Source organism: Heptranchias perlo, chromosome 2 (genome assembly GCF_035084215.1).
Source record: "Heptranchias perlo isolate sHepPer1 chromosome 2, sHepPer1.hap1, whole genome shotgun sequence".
In the NCBI taxonomy this organism is placed as follows: Eukaryota; Metazoa; Chordata; class Chondrichthyes; order Hexanchiformes; family Hexanchidae; genus Heptranchias; species Heptranchias perlo.
Window position 1 is genome coordinate 110,191,962 of NC_090326.1, and position 24,970 is coordinate 110,216,931.

At 41.0% G+C, this 24,970-nt stretch overlaps 1 protein-coding gene across 1 annotated transcript in view; it reads right to left on the reverse strand.

Annotated features, from left to right (window-relative positions):
- Positions 1–24,215, reverse strand: part of cntnap2a (contactin associated protein 2a) — a 1,620,024-nt gene extending 1,595,809 nt beyond the window's left edge. Inside the window, exon 1 of the mRNA XM_068005678.1 lies at positions 23,877–24,215. Within this exon, the coding sequence (XP_067861779.1) occupies positions 23,877–23,976 (100 nt within the window). The 5' untranslated portion in view covers positions 23,977–24,215. The remainder of the gene's footprint in view (positions 1–23,876) is intronic.
- Positions 24,216–24,970: the final 755 nt, after the last annotated feature.

Below are 24,970 nucleotides of genomic sequence, written 5' to 3' on the forward strand. Positions count from 1 at the left end.
CTTAATCACATGCCCTTTCAGCTTTGGGAAAGGCTGCCTTTTGATGCTCTCCATATGACACTATCCTTTAATTGTCCCCATCCCTTTAAAATTGCCTTACCCACAATTTCCTTTCCTACCAGTGGTATCATCCCTCAACTCTCCTGAGTTTGCACCTGGAATGGTGAGTGATAATGCAAATGAACTAAGAACATAAAATTGAGTGTTATTTGCAATCGAGATTCAGGTGAGTGTTAAAGCAGCACGAACCAAATTAGAACTGGTTTACACCCAAGGAAGAGAATCAGTACCACTGTATTGAACGAATTCTTCACATTAACAATTGAAGACCTTGTCCAAATTCCAGATCCAGTTATTTTAGCCCATGAATATAGAACCGAAGTAAAGTACGTTATGAGTGAACTTAATCTGTTAAATATATATAGGTACCTGAACAAGATCGTAATCATATCATGATGAATAATTTCCTTGAAGAAATAAGTGAGTTAATTTTTTGAGGCGTTCCATAAATACAGATGTTGCACCAGAGGACAAGTGTTATTGCAATATTTAAAACTCAGAAATGAAGGATGAACTCGGAATTATAAGCCAGTTAGCCTGGCAGTAACAGTGGGCAAAATTCCCAAGAACATTTTACACTATGCTAACAATGTTTTATTAAAGAGTAGTTAGATCTTAAAAAGCAGTTAGAATGCATCTCGAAGGCACAGATCTGTTTCAACTTTAAGAAGGTTGTAGAGAAGAGTGTTTATGAACAACTGCACTTAATGGGCTAAACATTGGTCCTTCAAATTATAAGTTCCAGAATACTTAAAAGAAAATACAAAGTTGCAGTTTGAAGTTATTCAGCTGGAAAGGGGGAACAAGTCAAAACAGGTGGAAAATAATAAAAACAAAACTAAAAGATTATAAACTATTTGATCAGATAAGAAGGAACCCAAAATAGTCAAGAAAAAGAAAGTTGTGAGATAAATAGTAAAAGTCAAGACATATGAAAAGGGACCTAAAAAAGCATGGCAAAAGTTGGATAGGAAAGAGATTGAGAGATAATTTTTTAAATACCAAAATGTAAAAAAGGAGAAACTTGTGTAACTAGACAGAGAAAATCAAAGATAATTAAAGCCACGATCAAATAGAATGGCAGAACAGGCTCGGGGGGCTGAATGGCCTACGTCCATTCCTTTGTTCGTGTATTTGAACTTTGTTAAGAACATTTTATAACAGTGTAAATTGTTATATAATACTCACAATACTTGTTTCGAAACCTTAAAGTTATTAAAGTTATCTAATCTATTATCCATGTTCACAAGAAATTCAAATATAAACCACAAATGACTCCAATCGTTCATAAAACATAAATCATTACACTCAAGTGTATGGGCAGTTGAGCCCCAGCCAAGGCATTCGTTACAAGGTAAATAAACTGGTTGATGCGGATAATCCAATGGACATAATCTATTTGGAATTTCAGAAGGTGTTTGATAAGGTTCCACATAGAAGGTTTGCAAAGAAGATTAAACATTCGATTAGCTAATTGGATTGAAAATTGATTTAGCAACAGAAAATATAGATAGCGATGATAAGTAGAAAATGCTCTGAAAGGAGAACAGAAACCAGCAGAGTTCCTTTTTTTTTATTCGTTCATGGGATGTGGGCGTCGCTGGCAAGGCCAACATTTATGGCCCATCCCTAATTGCCCTTGAGAAGGTGGTGGTGAGCCATCTTCTTGAACTGCTGCAGTCCGTGTGGTGAAGGTTCTCCCACAGTGCTGTTTGGAAGGGAGTTCCAGGATTCTGACACAGCGAAGATGAAGGGACGGCAATATATTTCCAAGTCGGGATGGTGTGTGACTTGAAGGGGAACGTGCAGGTGGTGTTGTTCCCATGTGCCTGCTGTTCTTGTCCTTCTATGCAGTAGAGGTCGTGGGTTTGGGAGGTGTTGTCGAAGAAGCCTTGGCGAGTTGCTGCAGTGCATCCTGTGGATGGTACAAACTGCAGCCACAGTGCGCCGACGGTGAAGGGAGTGAATGTTTAGGGTGGTGGATGGGGTGCCAATCAAGCGGGCTGCTTTGTCCTGGATGGTGTCGAGCTTCTTGAGTGTTGTTGGAGCTGCACTCATCCAGACAAGTGGAGAGTATTCCATCACACTCCTGACTTGTGCCTTGTCGATGGTGGAAAGGCTTTGGGGAGTCAGGAGGTGAGTCACTCGCCGCAGAATACCCAGCCTCTGACCTGCTCTTGTAGCCACAGTATTTATATGGCTGCGGATGGCCTTGCCATGTATAATTAAGGGATTAACATAATGGTATGGGGGGTGGGGGGTGAATGACGCCATAAGTTACCAGCAGTGTTCTCAACTATTCCTTGTGACTACAGAACAAATATTCAAAGATTCTATAGCTTTTTACATAAGATAAAGTAATAAATGCCATTTTTGCCACCAAAATGAACTCTAAGTATAAAATGTGCTCAGACTGTGTCAGTCCAAAGCAAAATACTAAACTGGACCCACTCAAGGTCCTTTTTCCTTTGGCATGAAAAGCGAGCAGCAGAAGGATTAAAGAAACATTGGTTTTGTGGGGAGTGGAAACCTTTCAAGAACCATGATCATGAACTTTACAATATTTAGCAGAATTGTGATAATTATTCCTATTTGCATTTGTAAATGATGTTCATTGAGCCATTATTCAACAGCTTAAAAAAAGGTACCTTTATGAAAATTGGAGGGTATTTTAAATGTTCCAATTCGGAAAAACAGTAATGACATGTGAGAAATCGATTTAATTTATAGATTAAATTGGCTCCCAAGGTGCCACATGAATGTTGCCCATTGATAACATACATGGTCAATATACCAGCTGAAATAGAAAGTCTGGAGTCCTAGCTCGATCTTCAAATATAAACGGACAAATAGATTAATTTTAAAATAAAAATGAAAATGTTGGAGATGCATTCTTTCAGCACACGAAAGACGAGTAATCAAGCTGATTATTAGGAATAAACATGAGGATTACTGTGTGATACTAACAGTAGCCATCGTGACTTCAAAATATCCTGTCTGGCCAACTGAGAGGCTTCAAGCTTTTTCTCCAATACTTCTATTTTGTGTTCACAACTAGACAGCAGTTTCCATAAGCTAACTGAGGCTCCAATGAACTATAATCTGTGTCGTTATACATCGTGTGTATCAGATAGCAAGCCATATTTATCAATTAACCCCCAATCGCTCTGTATTGCTCACTGGTGAATACATGGGATGCTCACCATATTTTCCAGTCTCTTCCGAAAGTGAAAAATAACATGACATCAGACCAATACTTAAAGGCTAAAACTATGTGGTCCAATTTATTTACATGTTAAATAATACTGAGAAGCCAATGGCACAGCAAGATACTCAATAACACAATACTTCAAAAACAATGAAACTGGAATGAGTTTACAAAGCGTTAATATACCTTTTTTAGAATTGTGTATTTTTGAGTCTGATGAGCAACAAAATTGTGGAAAGAACAGTCAGTTTTGTCTCTTGGTCGACCTTCAAGATGAGATATTGCATGTGGACAACATCATTTCCAGTTCAGACTTCAGATGCACTTGACAGAATAAAAGCTAAATTGTGACTTATGCCCTGGGACTTCATTCATGTTATAGTCAGTTATTTCCTATTAAACAAACAAACTCATAATCTAATTGATCTTATAGGTGATCATGTGTTAACATCTGGATATTAGTGTTTCCTACATAGATTTCTCCAAGACAGAATTTTGCCCCCATAATAGATTCCCTTAATGACTTCGTATTAAGTTGTACCTGCCACCAATAGTAATATTGGTGGCAGGTACAACTTATTTGAAATGTCAATATACATTTTGTTTCTGAACAAAGGCATTCAGTGCTTTCCTAGAGGTACAGCAGACTTGATTACCCTCCATTCATAGTCAATGGCCAAAAAAGCCTGCCCAGAATTGTCTGTCCTCCATTTTGAATTTTGGCAAAGGATACAGCTTTCATCTTAATTCTAGCTATCTTGAAATCTATATGAAATAAAAAGATATGTCCCTTTGCTGCAGCAACCTTCTTGACCTTTTCTGAGGCAGTAACATCCCAAGTACACAACAGGAAGCATTACAAAAAGCATCTGACAAAGTTTCACACCAACAGCTGCTACTTAAGTTTAAAGTAGCAGAATTCCAAAGAAAAATCTGGGAATGAATAAGAACTGGCAACAAGATAGGTCCTCCTGATGTTCAGTTGGCAGTTCAGTTCAGTTCATATTATGTCTAATTAAAGTATAGCCCTGAAAAATCCATGATTGGGTGCATTTGGCTTAAGTGCCTAGATGCGCTTGCTGGGAACTTCCACTGATGACCTCAGCAGTCGAGGTAGGGGGAAGTTTCTTAATTTGTGCAAGAGTTGCAGGTGCCCCCACCACTCTGAGCACATCGAGGGAAGGCCAGAAACTTCAGCAGGGAACGGTGAAGTAGAAAGTTTCCCCCACCTCAGAAACAACTTAATGGTGCTCCCAGCGGTCTCCTTAACAAGGCGGGGGGGGGGGGGGCGGCGCGGGGAGGGAGAGGGGGGGTACGCTGAAAAATTATTTTAAAAAAAAATTAGATCCTCTTCGGCGCCTAGGTATCAATCCAGTCTTGGACCCCCGGGTGGGCCTCACTTATACCCCTTGTTGGTGAGGTACATTTAGTCTCACCAGGCATACCTCTGCCAACAATACACCAGGATCCACTGAAGGCCTCACTCCTTCTTATGAAGATGTACATATTTGGGGCAGGCAGAGGCCCCATCCCAACAGTTCATTGAGGAAACTTTGGCGCAAAGCTGGGATTCAGTGTATCCCAGCTTAGTTTCCAGTCATTCTGGCAGAATCCTGGCATAACTTCAGCACGAGCCCACATATTGTCTGCGCATGCTCTGCAAACATCAAGCGATATCAGTACACACTCATGTCATTCAGTTACTGGTAAGATTCAGGGCACCAGTAGCCATTTAGATAAGACAGGTGTAATTGCCAACCAACAAAAGATATATGTCCCAGTGCAGCAGCTCTGAGGAAGAAGCCAATCAACTTTTTCCCTTGTTCTCTTACTGCCAATGGTCCTCTTGCTCATTGGACATGTAATGTTTCCTCTCCTCATTCTTGTCTTGCATTGGTGTTTGATAATCATCCATGAACTATCTGCTGATGCCTTTATCAGTTGTGCAGCATGCAGAACATCATCACTATTTGACCATGTTTACTGGGGCATACATAAAATAACTCAATTATACTATCTGGGACTTGGGAAAGGGAAGATTGAAAATAAAGTGATAGTTGGAGAGAATGGAGGGGTTAAGGATTACACAGCATTTGGTATTACTAAGCATTAAAATATCATCAGAACATTAGTTCTTTGTTCACAGTGCAGAAATCTCAGAATAGAATTAATACTGCTAGCACTTTTACACCTCCCGCATGGTTTTCTGTCCCTTTTAAAGCCAACCTCCATAGGTGCTGAAGGTGGAAAAATGCTCATAGGTTGAATTATGTTGAAAATTATGTTGAAAACAAAGGGTGAATTAGCAAGGGGTCGACACACAAACTTAAGTACAAAAATAGATGCAAAGTAAATGCAGACAGATTTGATTAATATATGTCAATCTGCATTGGTGAATGTTCCAGTCCTTGTGCTGTTGAGGGTATAATTATTTATATATGTTAATGGATTGAAGGCACATGCTGGCACTTCTGTATTACCCATCAGAGGGATAGACGGGCACAATAAGCACCATTTCAAACGGTTTTTATTTTAATTAGAAACACAGCAAAAAAAAAGCAAATCCTGCCTTGACAAAGGAAGAAGTTCCCCAAATAAATAAATAAGTAAAGCACAGATTTTAACTGCAAGTCTATTTACAGATGCCAGGTAAGGAAAAATGTCCTACTGGCTGCTGACAGTGTCTCCCTGCCCTGTTGTTATCATCAGGCACTTCTCCCCTATGAGCTCAGGTGGAAGCTTCTTAACACCTGGGTACCAGAAGGGGTGAGTGAAAGAAAGAAATACTTATCGAGGGACAAGAACAATTTAATGCCTGCTCCCTGAGCAAAATAGAGATCTGAAGCAAAACAGGTGGAAAATGAGTTTGATTATTGTGCAAACCTTTTCATTTTTATTTGGTCCTAAATATTTGTTTGTCCTAGAGAAAAACTGTTCATCTCCAGTATTTCCTCGCAGACATACTACTGACCACCCCAACATTGTGAGACAGCTGAAATATATTAAAAGGAATAGTACTTGGTTTTAAAATAAAAACAGAAAATATTGGAAATAGACCACAGGTCCACCCCCATCTGTAAAGAGAAGACAGGTGGACTGACTTGTTGTATATAGTACTGCCAGCATTTTCAGTTTTTATTTCAAATTTCTGGCATTGTAGTTTTTTTTCTTTTTATCAACACATAGGTCTACATAGAGAGTTTCAATATAAAGCCTATTGCAAGGAAATATTAACTACCTGCTTCAGAAAAATGTACAAGGAATTCTGGGGATTAAATTGCATATCTTGTCTTATGGAATCAGCGCTTCACTTGAATAATTAAAATATGTAATCTTAGATGTCATAACATTGAAACCCAAAGTATTGTTGATGTGATCTGTTTCAGCAGTGATAATTTGTTCCTGGGGTAGGGGGGGTGGTATTAATATCTTTGACTACCCACTGCTTCTTCTTTGCAAACAGTGAATTGGTTCACCTGTGGGAATAAGTTGCTTTCGCAAGTCATGTTGTGCTTTGATCGTTTCCTTTGCAGCTGGATTCTTAAGACCCGCTTCTGACGCTGACAAATTATACTGTAAAAAGAACTGTACACAGCCAAGCGTGGCTATACATAAAAACCAATACATAAAAACCTTCAGATAAAATGTTTTCTTGTGTGAGCCAGTTCTTGGATCTCCTATAAGAAATACACATCAGCCGGACAAGTATAAGCTAATCAAAGAGAGTCTGCATGGACTTGTGAAAGGTGGATCATGTCTGAACAATCTAGTTGAATTTTTTGAGTAGGTCACTTACATGATGGATAGGGGAGTGTCTATGTACAGTGACCATATGGACTACCAGAAGACATTTGATGAGCCTTTGCACAAGAGATTGTTAGCAAAAATGATACTGCACAGAATTGATGGTAACCTAGTGACTTGGGTCGGTAATTGGTTCAGAGGTAGGAGACAAAGAGGAAGGATAAAGGGAACTTCTCTGATTGGCAGGTTATAACATGTGGTGTTCCCAGGGATCTGTACTGAGGCCTCAACTTTTCACTATATATATGACTTGGATGAAGGACGAGAGAGTAGTATATCCAAGTTTGTAGATGATACAGAAAAAGAGTGGCAGAGCTATAGTGATAGGGGACTCGATTGTAAGGGGAATAGACAGGCGTTTCTGCGGACGCAACCGAGACTCCAGGATGGTATGTTGCCTCCCTGGTGCAAGGGTCAATGATGTCTCAGAGCGGCTGCAGGACATTCTGGAGGGGGAGGGTGAACAGCCAGTTGTCGTGGTGCATATAGGCACCAACGATATAGGTAAAAAACAGGATGAGGTCCTACAAGCTGAATTGAGGGAGTTAGGAGTTAAACTAAAGAAAAGGACCTCAAAGGTAGTAATCTCAGGATTGCTACCAGTGCCACGGGCTAGTCAGAGTCGGAATGACAGGATAGCTAGGATGAATACGTGGCTTGAGAGATGGTGCAAAAGGGAGGGATTCAAATTCCTGGGCCATTGGAACCGGTTCTGGGGGAGGTGGGACCAGTACAAATTGGACGGTCTGCATCTGGGCAGGACTGGAACCAATGTCCGAGGGGCAGTGTTTGCTAGTGCTGTTGGGGAGGGTTTAAACTAATGTGGCAGGGGGATGGGAACCGATGCAGGAAGTCAGTGGGAAATAAAGTGGTGACAGAAACAAAAAGGCAGTAAGGGAGCGTGTACAGAACATGACCGGACAGATGGTCTGAGAAAGCAGGGCAAAGGCCAAGGGAAGTCTAGATTAAACTGCATTTATTTCAATGCAAGAAGTCTGATGGGCAAGGCAGATGAACTCAGGGCATGGATGGGTACATGGGACTGGGATGTTATAGCTATTACTGAAACATGGCTAAGGGAGGGGCAGGACTGGCAGCTCAATGTTCCAGGGTACAGATGCTATAGGAAAGATAGAGCAGGAGGTAAGAGAGGAGGGGGAGTTGCGTTCTTGATTAGGGAGAACATCACGGCAGTAGTGAGAGGGGATATATCCGAGGGTTCGCCCACTGAGTCCATATGGGTAGAACTGAAAAATAAGAAGGGAGAGATCACTTTGATAGGATTGTACTACAGACCCCCAAATAGTCAACGGGGAATTGAGGAGCAAATATGTAAGGAGATTACAGACAGCTGCAAGAAAAATAGGGTGGTAATAGTAGGGGACTTTAACTTTCCCAACATTGACTGGGACAGCCATAGCATTAGGGGCTTGGATGGAGAGAAATTTGTTGAGTGTATTCAGGAGGAATTTCTCATTCAGTATGTGGATGGCCCGACAAGAGAGGGGGCAAAACTTGACCTCCTCTTGGGAAATAAGGAAGGGCAGGTGACAGAAGTGTTAGTGAGGGATCACTTTGGGACCAGTGATCATAATTCCATTAGTTTTAAGATAGCTATGGAGAATGATAGGTCTGGCCCAAAAGTTAAAATTCTAAATTGGGGAAAGGCCAATTTTGATAGTATTAGACAGGAATTTTCAGAAGTTGATTGGGAGAGTCTGTTGGCAGGCAAAGGGACGTCTGGTAAGTGGGAGGCTTTCAAAAGTGTGTTAACCAGGGTTCAGGGTAAGCACATTCCTTATAAAGTGAAGGGCAAGGCTGGTAGAAGTAGGGAACCTTGGATGACTCGGGAGATTGAGGCCCTAGTCAAAAAGAAGAAGGAGGCATATGACATGCATAGGCAGCTGGGATCAAGTGGATCCCTTGAAGAGTATAGAGATTGCCGGAGTAGAGTTAAGAGAGAAATCAGGAGGGCAAAAAGGGGACATGAGATTGATTTGGCAGATAAGGCAAAGGAGAATCCAAAGAGCTTCTACAAATACATAAAGGGCAAAAGAGTAACTGGGGAGAGAGTAGGGCCTCTTAAGGATCAACAAGGTCATCTATGTGCGGAACCACAAGAGATGGGTGAGATCCTGAATGAATATTTCATATCGGTATTTACGGTTGAGAAAGGCATGGATGTTAGGGAACTTGGGGAAATAAATAGTGATGTCTTGAGGAGTGTACATATTACAGAGAGGGAGGTGCTGGAAGTCTTAACGCGCATCAAGGTAGATAAATCTCCGGGACCTGATGAAATGTATCCCAGGACGTTATGGGAGGTTAGGGAGGAAATTGCGGGTCCCCTAGCAGAGATATTTGAATCATCCACCGCTACAGGTGAGGTGCCTGAAGATTGGAGGGTAGCAAATGTTGTGCCTTTGTTTAAGAAGGGAGGCAGGGAAAAGCCTGGGAACTACACACCGGTGAGCCTGACATCTGTAGTGGGTAAGTTGTTAGAGGGTATTCTGAGGGACAGGATCTACAGGCATTTGGAGAGGCAGGGACTAATTAGGAACGGTCAGCATGGTTTTGTGAGAGGAAAATCATGTCTCACGAATTTGATTGAGTTTTTTGAAGGGGTAACCAAGAAGATAGATGAGGGCTGTGCAGTAGACGTGGTCTACATGGACTTCAGCAAAGCCTTTGACAAGGTACCGCATGGTAGGTTGTTACATAAGGTTAAATCTCATGGGATCCAAGGTGAGGTAGCCAATTGGATACAAAATTGGCTTGACGACAGAAGACTGAGGGTGGTTGTAGAGGGTTGTTTTTCAAACTGGATGACTGTGTCCAGCGGTGTGCCTCAGGGATCGGTGCTGGGTCCGCTGTTATTTGTTATTTATATTAATGATTTGGATGAGAATTTAGGAGGCATGGTTAGTAAGTTTGCAGATGACACCAAGATTGGTGGCATTGTGGACAGTGAAGAAGGTTATCTAGGATTGCAACGGGATCTTGATAAATTGGGCCAGTGGGCCGATGAATGGCAGATGGAGTTTAATTTTGATAAATGTGAGGTGATGCATTTTGGTAGATCAAATCGGGCCAGGACCTACTCCGTTAATGGTAGGGCGTTGGGGAGAGTTATAGAACAAAGAGATCTAGGAGTACAGGTTCATAGCTCCTTGAAAGTGGAGTCACAGGTGGATAGGGTGGTGAAGAAGGCATTCAGCATGCTTGGTTTCATTGGTCAGAACATTGAATGCAGGAGTTGGGATGTCTTGTTGAAGTTGTACAGGGCATTGGTGAGGCCACACTTGGAGTACTGTGTACAGTTCTGGTCACCCTATTATAGAAAGGATATTATTAAACCAGAAAGAGTGCAGAAAAGATTTACTAGGATGCTACCGGGACTTGATGGTTTGACTTATAGGGAGAGGTTAGATAGACTGGGACTTTTTTCCCTGGAGAGTCGGAGGTTTAGGGGTGATCTTATAGAAGTCTATAAAATAATGAGGGGCATAGATAAGGTAGATAGTCAAAATCTTTTCCCAAAGGTAGGGGAGTCTATAACGAGGGGGCATAGATTTAAGGTGAGAGGGGAGAGATACAAAAGGGTCCAGAGGGGCAATCTTTTCACTCAAAGAGTGGTGAGTGTCTGGAACGAGCTGCCAGAGGCAGTAGTAGAGGCGGGTACAATTTTGTCTTTTAAAAAGCATTTGGACAGTTACATGGGTAAGATGGGTATAGAGGGATATGGGCCAAGTGCAGGAAATTGGGACTAGCTTAGTGGTATAAACTGGGCGACATGGACATGTTGGGCCGAAGGGCCTGTTTCCATGTTGTAACTTCTATGATTCTATGATTCTACGCGTGGGAGACTTCTACTGCCTCCCAAAGATACACAAAGCCAACACACCCGGACGTCCTATCGTATCAGGCAACGGAACCCTGTGTGAGAACCTCTCTGGATACATCGAGGGCATCCTGAAACCCATCGTACAGGGAACCCCCAGCTTCTGTCGCGACACTACAGACTTCCTACAAAAACTCAGTACCCACGGACCAGTTGAACCAGGAACACTTCTCACCACGATGGACGTCTCGGCACTATACACCAGTATCCCCCACGATGACGGCATCGCTGCGACAGCATCAATACTCAACACCAACAACAGCCAATCTCCGGACGCCATCCTACAACTCATCCGCTTCATCCTGGATCACAATGTCTTCACCTTCGATAACCAGTTCTTTACCCAAACACACGGAACAGCCATGGGGACCAAATTCGCACCCCAATACGCCAACATTTTCATGCACAAGTTCGAGCAGGACTTCTTCACTGCACAAGACCTCCAACCAACACTATACACCAGATACATCGACGACATTTTCTTTCTATGGACCCACGGCAAGGAATCACTAAAGAGACTACACGATAACATCAACAAGTTCCATCCCACCATCAAGCTCACCATGGACTACTCCTCAGAATCAGTTTCTTTCTTGGACACACGAATCTCCATCAAAGACGGGCACCTCAGCACCTCACTCTACCGCAAGCCCACGGACAACCTCACGATGCTCCACTTTTCCAGCTTCCACCCTAACCACGTCAAAGAGGCCATCCCCTATGGACAGGCCCTGCGAATACACAGGGTCTGCTCAGACGAGGAGGAACGCGATGGACACCTACAGACGCTGAAAGACGCCCTCGTAAGAACGGGATATGACACTCGACTCATCGATCGACAGTTCCGACGGGCCACAGCAAAAAATCGCATCGACCTCCTCAGGAGACTAACACGGGACGCAACCAACAGAGTACCCTTTGTCGTCCAGTACTTCCCCGGAGCGGAGAAACTACGCCATGTTCTCCGCAGCCTTCAACATGTCATCAATGAGGACAAACACCTCGCTATGGCCATCCCCACATCTCCACTACTCGCCTTTAAACACCCACCCAACCTCAAACAGACCATCGTTCGCAGCAAATTACCTAGCTTTCAAGAGAACAGCGTCCACGACACCACACAACCCTGCCACGGTAACCTCTGCAAGACGTGCCAGATCATCAACACAGATACCACCATCACACGAGAGGACACCACCCACCAGGTGCATGGTTCATACTCCTGTGACTCGGCCAACGTTGTCTACCTCATACGTTGCAGGAAAGGATGCCCCAGAGCATGGTACATTGGCGAGACCATGCAGACGCTGCGACAACGGATGAACGGACACCGCGCAACAATCGCCAAACAGGAGGGTTCCCTCCCAGTCGGGGAACACTTCAGCAGTCATGGACATTCATCCACCGACCTTCGGGTCAGCGTACTCCAAGGCGGCCTTCGAGACACACGACAACGCAAAATCGTCGAGCAGAAATTGATAGCCAAGTTCCGCACCCATGAGGACGGCCTCAACCGGGATCTTGGGTTCATGTCACGCTACACGTTACCCCACCAGCGAACAAATGTTATCTGTTTTTAATATAACGGGTCAGTTGCTGTCTTTTCTATGTTTCTACCTCTCTGTCTCTGTTTTTTTTTTGTTTGTTGTTTTTTTTGGTGATTTGTATATTCTGAGAACTTGCAGGTAACACCTGTCTGTCTGCACACTGATTGCCTTGGCAACGGGCAGTTGAAAAAACTGTCTGTAATCACCAAGCATTGTTCTGTGAATTATAAATGCGATTTCATTTCGAGGATTTCATTTCGACATCGTTCACCTGAGGAAGGAGGAAGCCTCCGAAAGCTTGTGAATTTAAAATAAAATTGCTGGACTATAACTTGGTGTTGTAAAATTGTTTACAATTGTCAACCCCAGTCCATCACCGGCATCTCCACATCTATGATACTAAGTTAGGAAACATAGTAAGTTGTGTAGATGGGAGCAGGAAGTTACAAATGGACATAGACAGGCTAAGTCAGTGGGCAAAACTATGACTGATGGAGTTCAATGTGGGGAAGTGTGAGGGCATCCATTTTGGATCAGAGAAAGACAAATTTGAATATTTTTGTCATGGTGAGAAACTAGGAGCTGTGGAGGAGTCATGTGATTTGGGTGTCCATGTGCACAGATCATTAAAACCTTGTGCACAGGTACAAAAAGTAATCCAAAACGCTAATGGAATGTTAGAAATGATGCATCAGTTGTACAGAGTCTTGGTCAGACCGCATTTGGAGTACTGCCTTGGAAGGGGTACAATGCAGATTCACCAGACTGATTCAAGGCTTAAAGGGTTAAATTATGAGGACAGGTTGTATAAACGTGGTTTGTATTTCCTTGAGTTTAGAAGAGGATAAAGAGATTTGATCGGGTAAATACAGACAATCCAGAAAAAGGGTGTATAACCTTAAAATTAGAACTAGGCCATTTAGGAGTGAAATCAGGAAACGCAATTTCACACGAAGGGTAGTGGAAATCTGGAACCCGCTCCCCCAAAAGGATACTTGAGTCAATTGAAATTTTCAAGACTGAGATTGATAGATTTTTGTTCGGCAAGGGTATCAAGGGATATGGAACAATGGTGGGTAAATGGAGTTGAGGTACTGATCAGTCATGATCTAATTGAATAGCCAAATAGGTTCAAGGGGCTGAATGGTCTACTCCTGTTTTTGTGTTCCATTTAAAACATGCTCGAACAAAGGGAACAACATTCTGAATATTGATTTATTAAACCAGTTGGACAGAAAAGAATGAGTTCGGAATCTGTCGCACACGAGAAAAATGTAGGCATGTTCTTGTTCATCATGATTCCATTTCCCTCGTCTCAAAATGCATTTCAAGTAAAATCATTTCACTTACTTTACTTTGCTTTTCAGTAAGTGAAGCCAGTGTCCCAAAACATCACTCCCAGCACATTTCTTTAGCAATTACATTATTCTACATTCAAGTCTAAATGATCCTTTCCATATTGTTCCATATTTCATCTGTCTTTACCAAGGAAGAAGATGCTGCCAAAGTCACAGTAAAAGAGGTAGTTGAGATACTGGATGGGCTAAAAATTGATAAAGAGGAGGCACTAGAAAGGTTGGCTGTACTTAAAGTAGATAAGTCGTCCCGTCCAGATGGGATACATCCTCGGTTGCTGAGGGAAGTAAGTGTGGAAATTGCAGAGGTGCTGGCCATAATCTTCCAAACATCCTTAGATATGGGGGTGGTGCCAGAGGACTGGGGAACTGCAAATGTTACACCCTTGTTCAAAAAAGAATGTAAGGATAAACCCAGCAACTACAGGCCAGTCAATTTAACCTTGGTGGTGGGGAAGCTTTTAGACATGATAATCCAGGACAAAATTAATAGTCACTTGGACAAGTGTGGACTAATAAAGGAAAGCCAGCACGGATTTGTTAAAGGCAAATTGTGTTTAACTAACTTGATTGAGTTTTTTGATGAGGTAACAGAGAGGGTTGATGAAGGCAATGCGGTTGATGTTGTGCATATGGACTTTCAAAAGATGTTTGATAAAGTCCTACATAATAGGCTTGTCAGCAAAATTGAAGTCCATGGAATAAAAGGGGCAGTAGCAGCATGGATACAAAATTGGCTAAGTGACAGGAAACAGAGCAGTGGTGAATGGTTGTTTTTCGGACTGGAAGAAGGTATACAGTGGTGTTCCCCAGGGGTAGGTACAAGGACCACTGCTTTTCTTGATATATATTAATGACTTGGACTTGGGTGTCCAGGGCACAATTTCAAAATTTGCAGATGACACAAAACTTGGAAGTGTAATAAACAGTGAGGTTTAACATTCCAAGTGTAGTCATAGTCTTCAAGAGGATATAGACTGGCTGGTGCACTGGGTGGACACATGGCAGATGAAATTTAACGCAGAGAAGTGCGAAGAGATACATTTTGGCAGGAAGAGGATAGGCAATATAAACTAAATGGAACAATTCTAAAGGGGGTGCAGGAACAGAGAGACCTGGGGGTATATGTGCACAAATCTTTGAAGGTGGCAGGACAGGTTGAGAAAGCAGTTAGAAAAATATACGGGATCCTGGGCTTTATAAATAGAGGCATAGAGTACAAAAGCAAGGAAGTTATGTTGAACCTTTATATAACACTGGTTCGGCCACAGCTGGAATGTTGTGTCCAATTCTGGGCACCGCACTTTAGGAAGGATGTGAAGGCCTTCGAGCGGGTGCAGAAGAGATTTACCAGAATGGTTCCAGGGATGTGGGACTTCAGTTACATGGACAGATTGGAGAAGCTGGGATTGTTCTCCTCAGAGCAGAGAAGGTTAAGAGGAGATTTGATTGAATTGTTCAAAATCATGAAGGGTTCAGATAAAGTAAATAAAGAGAAATTGTTCCCATTGGCGGAAGGGTCAAGAACCAGAGGACACAGAATTAAGGTGATTGGCAAAAGAACCAAAGGCGACACAAGGAAAACCTTTTTTACGCAGTGAGCAGTTATGATCTGGAATGCACTGCCTGAAAGGGTAGTGGAAGCAGATTCAATCATGGCTTTCAAAAAGGAATTGGATAAATACTTGAAGGCAAAAAAATTGCAGTGCTACGGGGGAAAAGCAGGGGAATGGAACTAATTGGATTGCTTTTACAAAGAGCCGGCACAGGCTCGATAGACCGAATGGCCTCCTTCTGTGCTGTAACCATTCTATGATTCTATGGCATGTGGCTTAAAATCTGTAATTCCCAGTAACAACAACCACCTCAGAAAACAGGCCTCCACTGCACTAGTGCGATACTGCCAATCCCCAGATCAGACAGTCTTGTGGCTTGTGAGATTAACAATAAGCAGAATTAAGGGTAGTTTTGCACTGTGGAGTCATGACCAATAAGGTTTATTGCTACCCAAACTCACTTTACTTGGGACCTTTACAGCTGCTAAAGTGAGAAAACTATCATATTAATCTCTCTGGATACAAATGCAGGTGGAATGATTTCATATCTACTGCAAATGCTGAACTCATACTTTTTGTTTCAAACAAGTTGCTGCAACTCCCTTGTGTTACTCCCACACTCTTAATTATCACTACAATGACAAATTCAAACTTAATATCACAACTTATTACAAAATATTTCTGTATTGCCACATTATTATCCATTACAATGGAACTAAATGGTTCTGTGCAGATGTATGGACAAGACACACCTGTGTAACAGGGAAGATTTGATCTTGCGAATCGACCTATTACCAGAATGATAGGTTAATGAAGATTGATAAATCTGACTAATTAAAATAATCATTTGTTGCAAGACAACCAATTCACAAATTATTGTTGTAAATGGAATATAAATATCCATTTATTCATACAAAGGCAAAACTCCTTCTATGTTCTCCTCATTTAGCTCATCTCCCTAGGCTATGTATAAATTATGGTCAAGAAAGATTATGGGTAAATTGCTCCATGGCCTCTTCAGTGCTGCTATGCACCAGCAGCTTGCAGATACACAGACGCTGCCTGCTGATGACTCTTTTCCTTTCCTGGAGCTAAGATTAGGAACTCAGTACGGGAGATTCCAAGCTATGTAGTAGATTCCCAATACTAAATTGTGCTGCAGTGCTTCAACATGCTGTGCAATGGTACTAATTCCATTGTCACTATCAGTGTCTGCACCACCATGATGCAAGCAGCAAATATGTGTGGTTGGACATTAAATTGGTATTTACATGATATTGTGGAACATTGAGTTTCACCGTGGAGGTATTAGAATTATATTTTTCCCTCAACATTCTTCCCTCATCTCCCAAAGGCCTTACTCAAGCTGTAGTATGGTTCTATGGACACCACCAAAATCCAATGCCACACACCAGTGGCCATTCTTCATAAACAGTGAGTATCTCCTAGACAGTGAGTATCAGCAGGATACTTGACTACTGGGGGCTGGGGCAAAGTCAAGTCCAATCCTATCCTTGTCCAATGTCCACAGGTGCATTTTCCAGCAGGGATTACTGGATGATGATTAGGAACAAAAACGCTGAATAATTTTCCTTCTCCCTGCCCTAGTGGTGCTGAGGCCCATTTTAGCACATTAACTACTTTATTTTAAAAAGGTTAAAGCCTTTGTTAAAATAGTGGGCAGAGGAATTTTATATGAACACATTTGCTGCTAACAAAGCGCAATGCAATTTCAACCCCTTATGTGCTGAATTCAGACTTTGTGTTTGGTGGTCAATGAATGCAAACAGAATCACACTTCAAAAGCTATTCTGTCCTTCCTATCCACAAAAAATTATTCTCATAAAGATGTCTGTTTTGCAGTTACTGATACCCTCTCAGATAGATACAACAAACAACTTTGACACAAGGCAATCGTTTTTTTTTAAATGTTGAATCTGAAAATGTAGTAGAAAGGGTCCTTCTTTTGTTGGAAATGTGGTAGCCCTCACTTTAAGATGCAGGGGATGATGTTGCTCTGTGTGTCAGAAGATAATAAATAATAGTTAAGAGAAACTCTTGAGTTCATAACAAATACAGTGAGAAACCAGTAGACAAAAAAAAACATTTTATGTTACACAGCTATTGGGTTCATTTCAGCTCATTGTCTCTGCATCAGTAATTTTATACCTAAACACACCAAACCACCATCAGACCAAAATACTTTCTCATTTCTACAGAGGATTTAAAATAATACAAGGTCAAAAACTGTGATTCACTTTCAGATAAAAAAGACCTGTCTCCTCACCTTTCACTGATGGTCTCTCTTCCTCCCTAAAACACACAAAAGTCTTCACTCCTACTTCTGCACTTTAACATTGGTCTTGGTTGTTCCTTCTCAAATTAAAACTTATAGCAAGTATCAGTGCTAAGAATCTGTGCAAAGTGAGCACATTTCTACATTGTAGCTAGAAATACATTTTAGTTTGTGTATTGCAGCCAAAGTTATGTTTTTCAATTCTTATGTATGTTGCCTTCTGTTCCAGTTAAGTGATTGCACCAAATATATTTATTAAATGTAACTTTAAATTAAAAGGAACACCCCATTTTCACATTCACATTTCAAACAAAACAGTTTCATAACCATCCTCTAACAAAATTAAATTCTACGGGAAGAAAACAGAGCTTTTTCCGACAACCCCTGACCACTCTTTCACTGCATGATCTGGAGCAATGTTTCAGTCCAATCTCATTACAACACATGCAATAGATACAACAAATCGTTTTGAAAACTAGAATATCCTTTTCTAAAAGCATATATCTGATTCTGAATGCCAGACTGTGCTATTTTACCATTATGAATCAAATGGAGTTTGGGTTCAATATCAATTATTCACCACTTAAGGAGGATATACTGTTGCTGTGGCTCTGGAATAAAAATGCAATTGAAAACAAACACAAATCCACAATAAAATATGCTGAATACCAATTTAAAAAAAGAACTGAAACTCTTTCAGAGGTATCATCAGTCGAAGAGCAAGGACTTGAACTGTAATTACTTTGAAGAGAGAAAATAATACTCATTCCAATCTCATGGCAAAGAAATATGTTACATTAATAATAAATGCTCAAAAGGACGTTGTTTCAACTGAAAAGTTGGATAGGAAGCTTCTCAGTGGCATTTTTATGAGCAGAGCATAATGATGCCATTTGTATCTCCAATCATATCTCTACAAATAAGAGTAAAAGTTTCTCTTAAAATGTATGTTATAAAACTACCACCACCCACAAAAACAATATTGCAAAAGTTGACAAGTTAACAATTTAAACATTCCTAGTGAACAATATGGTAATACCAAATTGGAGTTTAATTGGAATTCAGCCAGCTGTAACAGTCCCAAAAGGGCAACAGAGGCCCTTTAAATATTATTTGTAAAACTACTGAAATTCAAATGTCTCATATTTTTAAAATTTAGATTAATAATATTGGTTAGCCAACAAAACTATCATTCTCCCCTACCTTCCTCTACTAGGATCTCCCAAGCTATGTGTCCTTCTCCAGCCAAGAAAGTGCAAAGCAAATCCATTTTCTAAGCTTCTGCCAATACCATGACTTAGCCATCAACTAGGAGAGGGGTGAGTGTGGTTCAGAGTGAATTTCCTCTGACTTTCCTTTCTTTTCTGTAGGGAAGCATTGTGCTTTGCACCTCTTACTGGTAGCACTGTAAGAATGGCAAACCTTCACATGGGTATCACAGATACAAACTCATGTATTATCCCTCCACACATGTTAAAACAAGTCAACATAACAATATTGTAAAAAGGATCCAAGGTGAAAGCTAAATCCTACCAGCCCTCTTATCTGCTGCCAGTATTTTCTCCCCACACCATTTTTCATTTGCATGCTGCAGCTGAACTAACTTGAAACAATGAAATGCCAGCACATCACTAAAATCATCTTAACTGACAAAATAAAACCACCTTTGCGGGGCAATTCTGTGACAAATAAATTAAAGACCCAAACAGGAAAACACTTTCAAAATAACTTGTAAATGGCTGCACAAAAAAAAATTCAAAATGTGCCATACGTATTATTGCACCCGGTTATAAAAAACAATCATAAGATCTTCTTACTATACCGGGAATTATTTTCTGGTACGAACCTTTTGATATCACACAACCTCATGTCACCTGTGGTCAGGAGTGTTACACACACTCTGTTAAACAACATAGAAACACAGTATATACTGGATAACTAACTGGAATTTACTGAAGAATAGACTCATTGATGATAGCAGACTGCAAAATCTCATGACATATCAGAGGACTGCGTAACCCTCTTTTCACTCTTCCCTCCTCCATCTTTGCTTTTGGTCCAAGTGGTTAACTATTTGTGACATCATTCAGAATTTATAAATAACATTAAACTCTGCTAAATGCTGTTTATCTTCTATTTATCTTTCATAAAGCATAGTGAGGAACTGGATTTTATATTCATGACAATAATATAAGTTTAGTTTTTACTTATGCAGTATTTTTATACCATAACTAACAGTTTTATAATGCAACAGGTCAAAGCTAACAATAGCAGCAACCATGAAGGTTCACTTTGCACAAAAATGTACTTTCAGCACTTGAGATCTAAATTTAACTATAACTCTTTAATGAGATTTGCTATACTGTGAGGGACCAAACATAAATCTTGGTCTTCATTAGTTTGTACAGAACCCAATGGGGGTGAAATTCAACTTTGGTGGGGATGCAAAACGGGTGGTAGTGGATCAGCCACCTAAGCACCTGCCTGGTTTCCTTTCCATTGACTCCAATGGAAAAGTAAATCTGGCAGGGTGTGTAATGGATGGCTGATCCACTACTGTTCATTTTGCGCCCCCACTGAAGTTGAATTTTATCTCCAAGGTACCAAGATACGGTACAAAACTGTATTCTATTTCTGAATCACCTAAGTGTATGAGTTTAATAAATTCAGAAAAATTATTTTTGTGTGGCTGTTGAGACTGTATTATTATACCAAATTGCAGAGTGCTCATAACTGTAACTGCAATAATCTTGGCTCTTCAAAGTCAATATATCTGTCATACCAACCATCCCATGCTGGATCCCTAGCATGACACATAACCAGCTTTTTAGTTCATTAGCATATTTTAGACATCCAATCACCCTCTATTTACTCCAACCTTTTTTGCACAACTTTATTTTTCCCATTATTTTTTGGCTTTTAGTCAGCCATTCATTTATACCCCATAAGTTCCTGTTGGACTTCTGCAGCATACACTATAGGAAAATTGCTGACTCCTTCTATGCCTCACGATAAATTTCTGATAGGGGAACACCAGTAAATAATGTTGGTTAGAGGGAGTTCACGTCCCGCTGAGTGTAGTTTTGAACTCTCGCCCACACTAGAACTTCAAAGCATCAACTGTGTAGCTATACAGCAGGTCATTAGGAACTCACACTAACCAGTATTGTGATATTTTTATAAATCAGTCCTCCATAAAGCCTTCCCTTAACCAGTTCCTCCACTATGTTATCCCACCATTCAGCCTCATACCAATGAACAGCACTTTGGATACAGTTATCTTAGAAATATGCAATTCTTCTATTGTGCCTCCCAATGATGCCCGTCTATGAACTGCAACAATTTAAAGTGTAGCAGGTTGTGAAAATCTGATTGACAAGATATACAAATCAAAACAATCCCACCAGTCAGGACAAAAGAGAAAGTCTGGTAGTTTGATTCAATCCAGGACTTAATTCTCTATTATCAGGTGAAACTGTTACAGGACACAAATATGAACAGTAGAACACTCTGCTGTGTCTTCACTAAACATTTTTCCTATTTCAAGCTTCTTTTCCTAGTCAATAAAGTAAGTATTTTGCCTCTTTTTCCCCTAATGGTTATACCCCAACAGCTATCTCTCAACTTTTGACTTCAATATTGTTACATTAGCCTCCAAAATATAGCTTAAAATCTTCTTATACTATCTACTATAGTCAGGGTTGGCTCAGTAGCTTTTGCACACCTTATATTTCACTAATCTATTTTTCATTTTCAGCGTCAAGCCCATCCCTCCATTTCCCATAGACTACATGGAGTACTATGCTTTTCTGTATCTATCTTTCCAAATCAGACTGTACTTTCACAAGTCTAGCTATGTTTAGGCTGCTCATGGATTTCACCGTTAGCTTATGCAATACATAACCCCTTACCTACAGAACGTTAAAATGTTTAATTCCATAACTGTCAAAGGAATAAAAACTAGAGGCACAAGATTGTCATGAATTTATATTAAACTACCACCTCCTATGCCATGAGACTAATGAGTAAAAAAAAGGAAACCCCCTAGCACCTCTGTTGAAAACACCACTGGGAATATTAATGGTGACAGTATCTTAGCAGAAAAAGAAAATGTTCAAAATCAATCTATCCACCCAGGCAAGAGAATGCAAGTTAGCCAAAGCTGAAAGTGATCTATGGAAAGCACTGCAAGAATAATTCTATTTTTTTTGCCTTTGGCTCCACGTCCATTAGTACTCTAAATGTCACACATCGATTCAGATAGAATAGGAATTATACACTCAGTGAGCAAGGTTACTTTTTTTGTAATTCACACAGAACTAGGGCATAATAATTTCCCAGATTAATAATGTTTACAATACATTGGCGTTTAAAATTGAAGGAGTTATTTTCTGTACTGCCCGTTCGCTATTTTGTATTATCCAAATCAATATTTAACATAATTTTCTTCAGGAACACTTAGAATTCCAAAAGGGGTTTGGAATACAAAGCCGAGGCTTCTTGCGACCGATATTTACGTAGCACAGACCGAGCGTCTAAAATCTGAAATCCAACTTCATCCAACCATGAATTGGATACTCAAACCTTACTCTAAAATGTCTTACTTTTATTTGTATCGAACATGATCACGTCAACCTTGCCTTGTTATAATATTAAAAAACCATTTAAACTAATACAAATGTTTAAAATGCTCATGTTTGCGCACTTGGCCACGGAATTTCGGTATCTTTACTGTTTGAACAGTTTTAAGGAGTTTTTAAAAATCCTTTTTGCATGTTAGGGAAGACAGTATTTCATCAACATTCAGAAAGCCTTATGGCATTTATGAGAATATAAACGCTCCTTCTATCTACTCCCAGGTGAGTAAACGCTTCCACTCCTCCCTTTGCTCGGTGTCATTCTCAGAGATATCATGCAGGCACAGTGCAACTTGGCTGAAGGGAATTAGGCAGCGCCTCCTGCCACCTTCAACAAATACAACTGCAGCATCTCCTCCATGTACTCTTAAAAGTTAAAGCCAGTAACTCGTACTAACCGAGCCAGGTAGTCTGCGGGCTTGGGGATCGATCTGCTCGGTTTAACACGGTTCTACAGTCGTGTTGTTGGGAATGTAAAGCCGCGGACCTGACCCAAACGCTGGGACCTTGAATGTTATCTTAAACCCGGAGTCAACGGAGGCTTACACTTAACTGATTAAAACTGAGTCAACATGTTACCAACATATTAAACCTAGCATCCCAAAACGTTCCATTCAGAGAACAGAATATGCCACTAGCTGAGTCGCTGGAAGTATAAAGCTATAAGTTGCGATATTACCACGTCATTGGGGCAACTGCAATTTACACCGACATTAAAATTAGTAAGCAGCATTTTAAAGGCAAAATATTTCAATATGTATGGCATTTAGTTTTCCCAATCTGTCAGTTGTGTGCAGAAGTAGACGAAAAGCATTTCTACTTTAAAAGATAACAAAAAAATGCACCCTGCCTTGACTCTCTGCTTTCCCATATAATGGATAGATCAGCTTAAGATCAGGTTCCGTTTTAAGACATCTTTCAGTTTTTACTTCATTAGTCGGATTTTACATTATACATGATACTTCTACACAGCAATACTTGAAAGGCTGAGTCAAGTAGGTTCCCTAAATCAGAATAGGTGACATATCTCGGCATATATATAAAACCTGCAAAAACAAGTGCATATATATTCTGAAAATAATGGTACCAACCCCACTCATTTATTGAGGCAGACTGTCCTAAATAACACAAGTACTGCAATGAGCCAGAACGATATTTTGTGCCAATTCATGCACTGCACTATTCCGATTAACGAGAACTAACAAAGCGTTGTAAATAAATTATAATTAAAAATAAACCACAAGATAGACGCCTGCATCGATCTATAGTCTCGATCGCTCCATTCCACGCAGGCTGCTTCAGAGAGAGGGGGGCAGATTAGATTGCAGTTTCAGCACTTCGTGTTGCAGGATACCGCAGAGCTTGGGAAATGATGGCAAAGCCCCATCATGATGGCAAGCCAAGGACCCTGTCGGAAAGCATGCCCGAATATACTGTACACTCGGCTCTGGGACTCTCAGTGCCTGACTGAGCTTTACACAACTGCTGCTGCTGATGATGTTCTCTACTTACGGGATGCTGCCAGCCTCACGCTGCTGCTGCTGCTGCTGATGCAAATCCAGAAAAGCGCCGTTATCCGGCGTAGAAGGAGCCCAAACATCGTCCAGTTCATTCACAGCCGGTTGCAAAAAAAAATAAAAAGGCAAAACTAATAATGACAACAGCTTCTTTTCCTTCCGTCTTATTTGTATATAATAAAGATACAAAATGTCCTGTCAGTGTGGCGAGAGCTCGCTACTCTTTGACTCTCCTCTCTCTCTCTCTCTCACTCAGCCTCAGGTCTCGGTCTATGATAAAAATGCTGCTCCAGCTTCCCGTCTCTCTTTCTAGCCGAGTCTCCCTCCTCGCTGCTGTTTTGCACAGACTGCTGCCACCCACCTCACCGCTCAACACACACCACACACACAGGGTGAACGAATAGGGCGGGCAGGGGAGCCTGGCCAGAAATCCTTTCCCCGCTTTCTGCGTAAGGTGCACTGTGTGGTTGGAATTACACGTATTTTTATTTTCTTCGACCTCCTGAGGCGTTGCCGTCAGGTGTTGGATGAGAGGGAAAGGAGCCGAGGGTTGAGGTGAGGGGCAGCTGCTGCCCTGGTTCTCCCACCTCCGGCTGCAGATGGTCTCGTCCTCCAGGCTCACCCTCTCGAGAGTTGAAAGTGGAGCGCCGCTCCTGCCGCACGCTCCGAGGTGTCCGTGCGGTCCTAACCACCGCCGGGTTACCGGCTGATTAAAATTTGACCGCAGTGTGTTACTGCATAGATTTCGTTACTGCGTTCAGGTCCGCGCACACTAAGATAAGTAAAAACGGATAAATAGAACACAATAGTGATTACTCGTAAAAATATCTCCAACTGAAAACAAGTATCTGTTCAACAAACAGTTTTAACACAATCCCATTGATTTTCGTGTTGCTGTACGCACTGCTCCATCTGCAATAAACTATTGGGCATGTACTGTTTTATGTTTATAGGTACAATAATCGGTGGAGAATGGCAAATTGAAAAAGCTTTTCTACAAATTGTAGCGAAGAGCAATGTGAAATAAGTACGTGATGTAAGCAAATTGTTTACCTGTGTCTAGATATGTACACACATTAAACAGACACA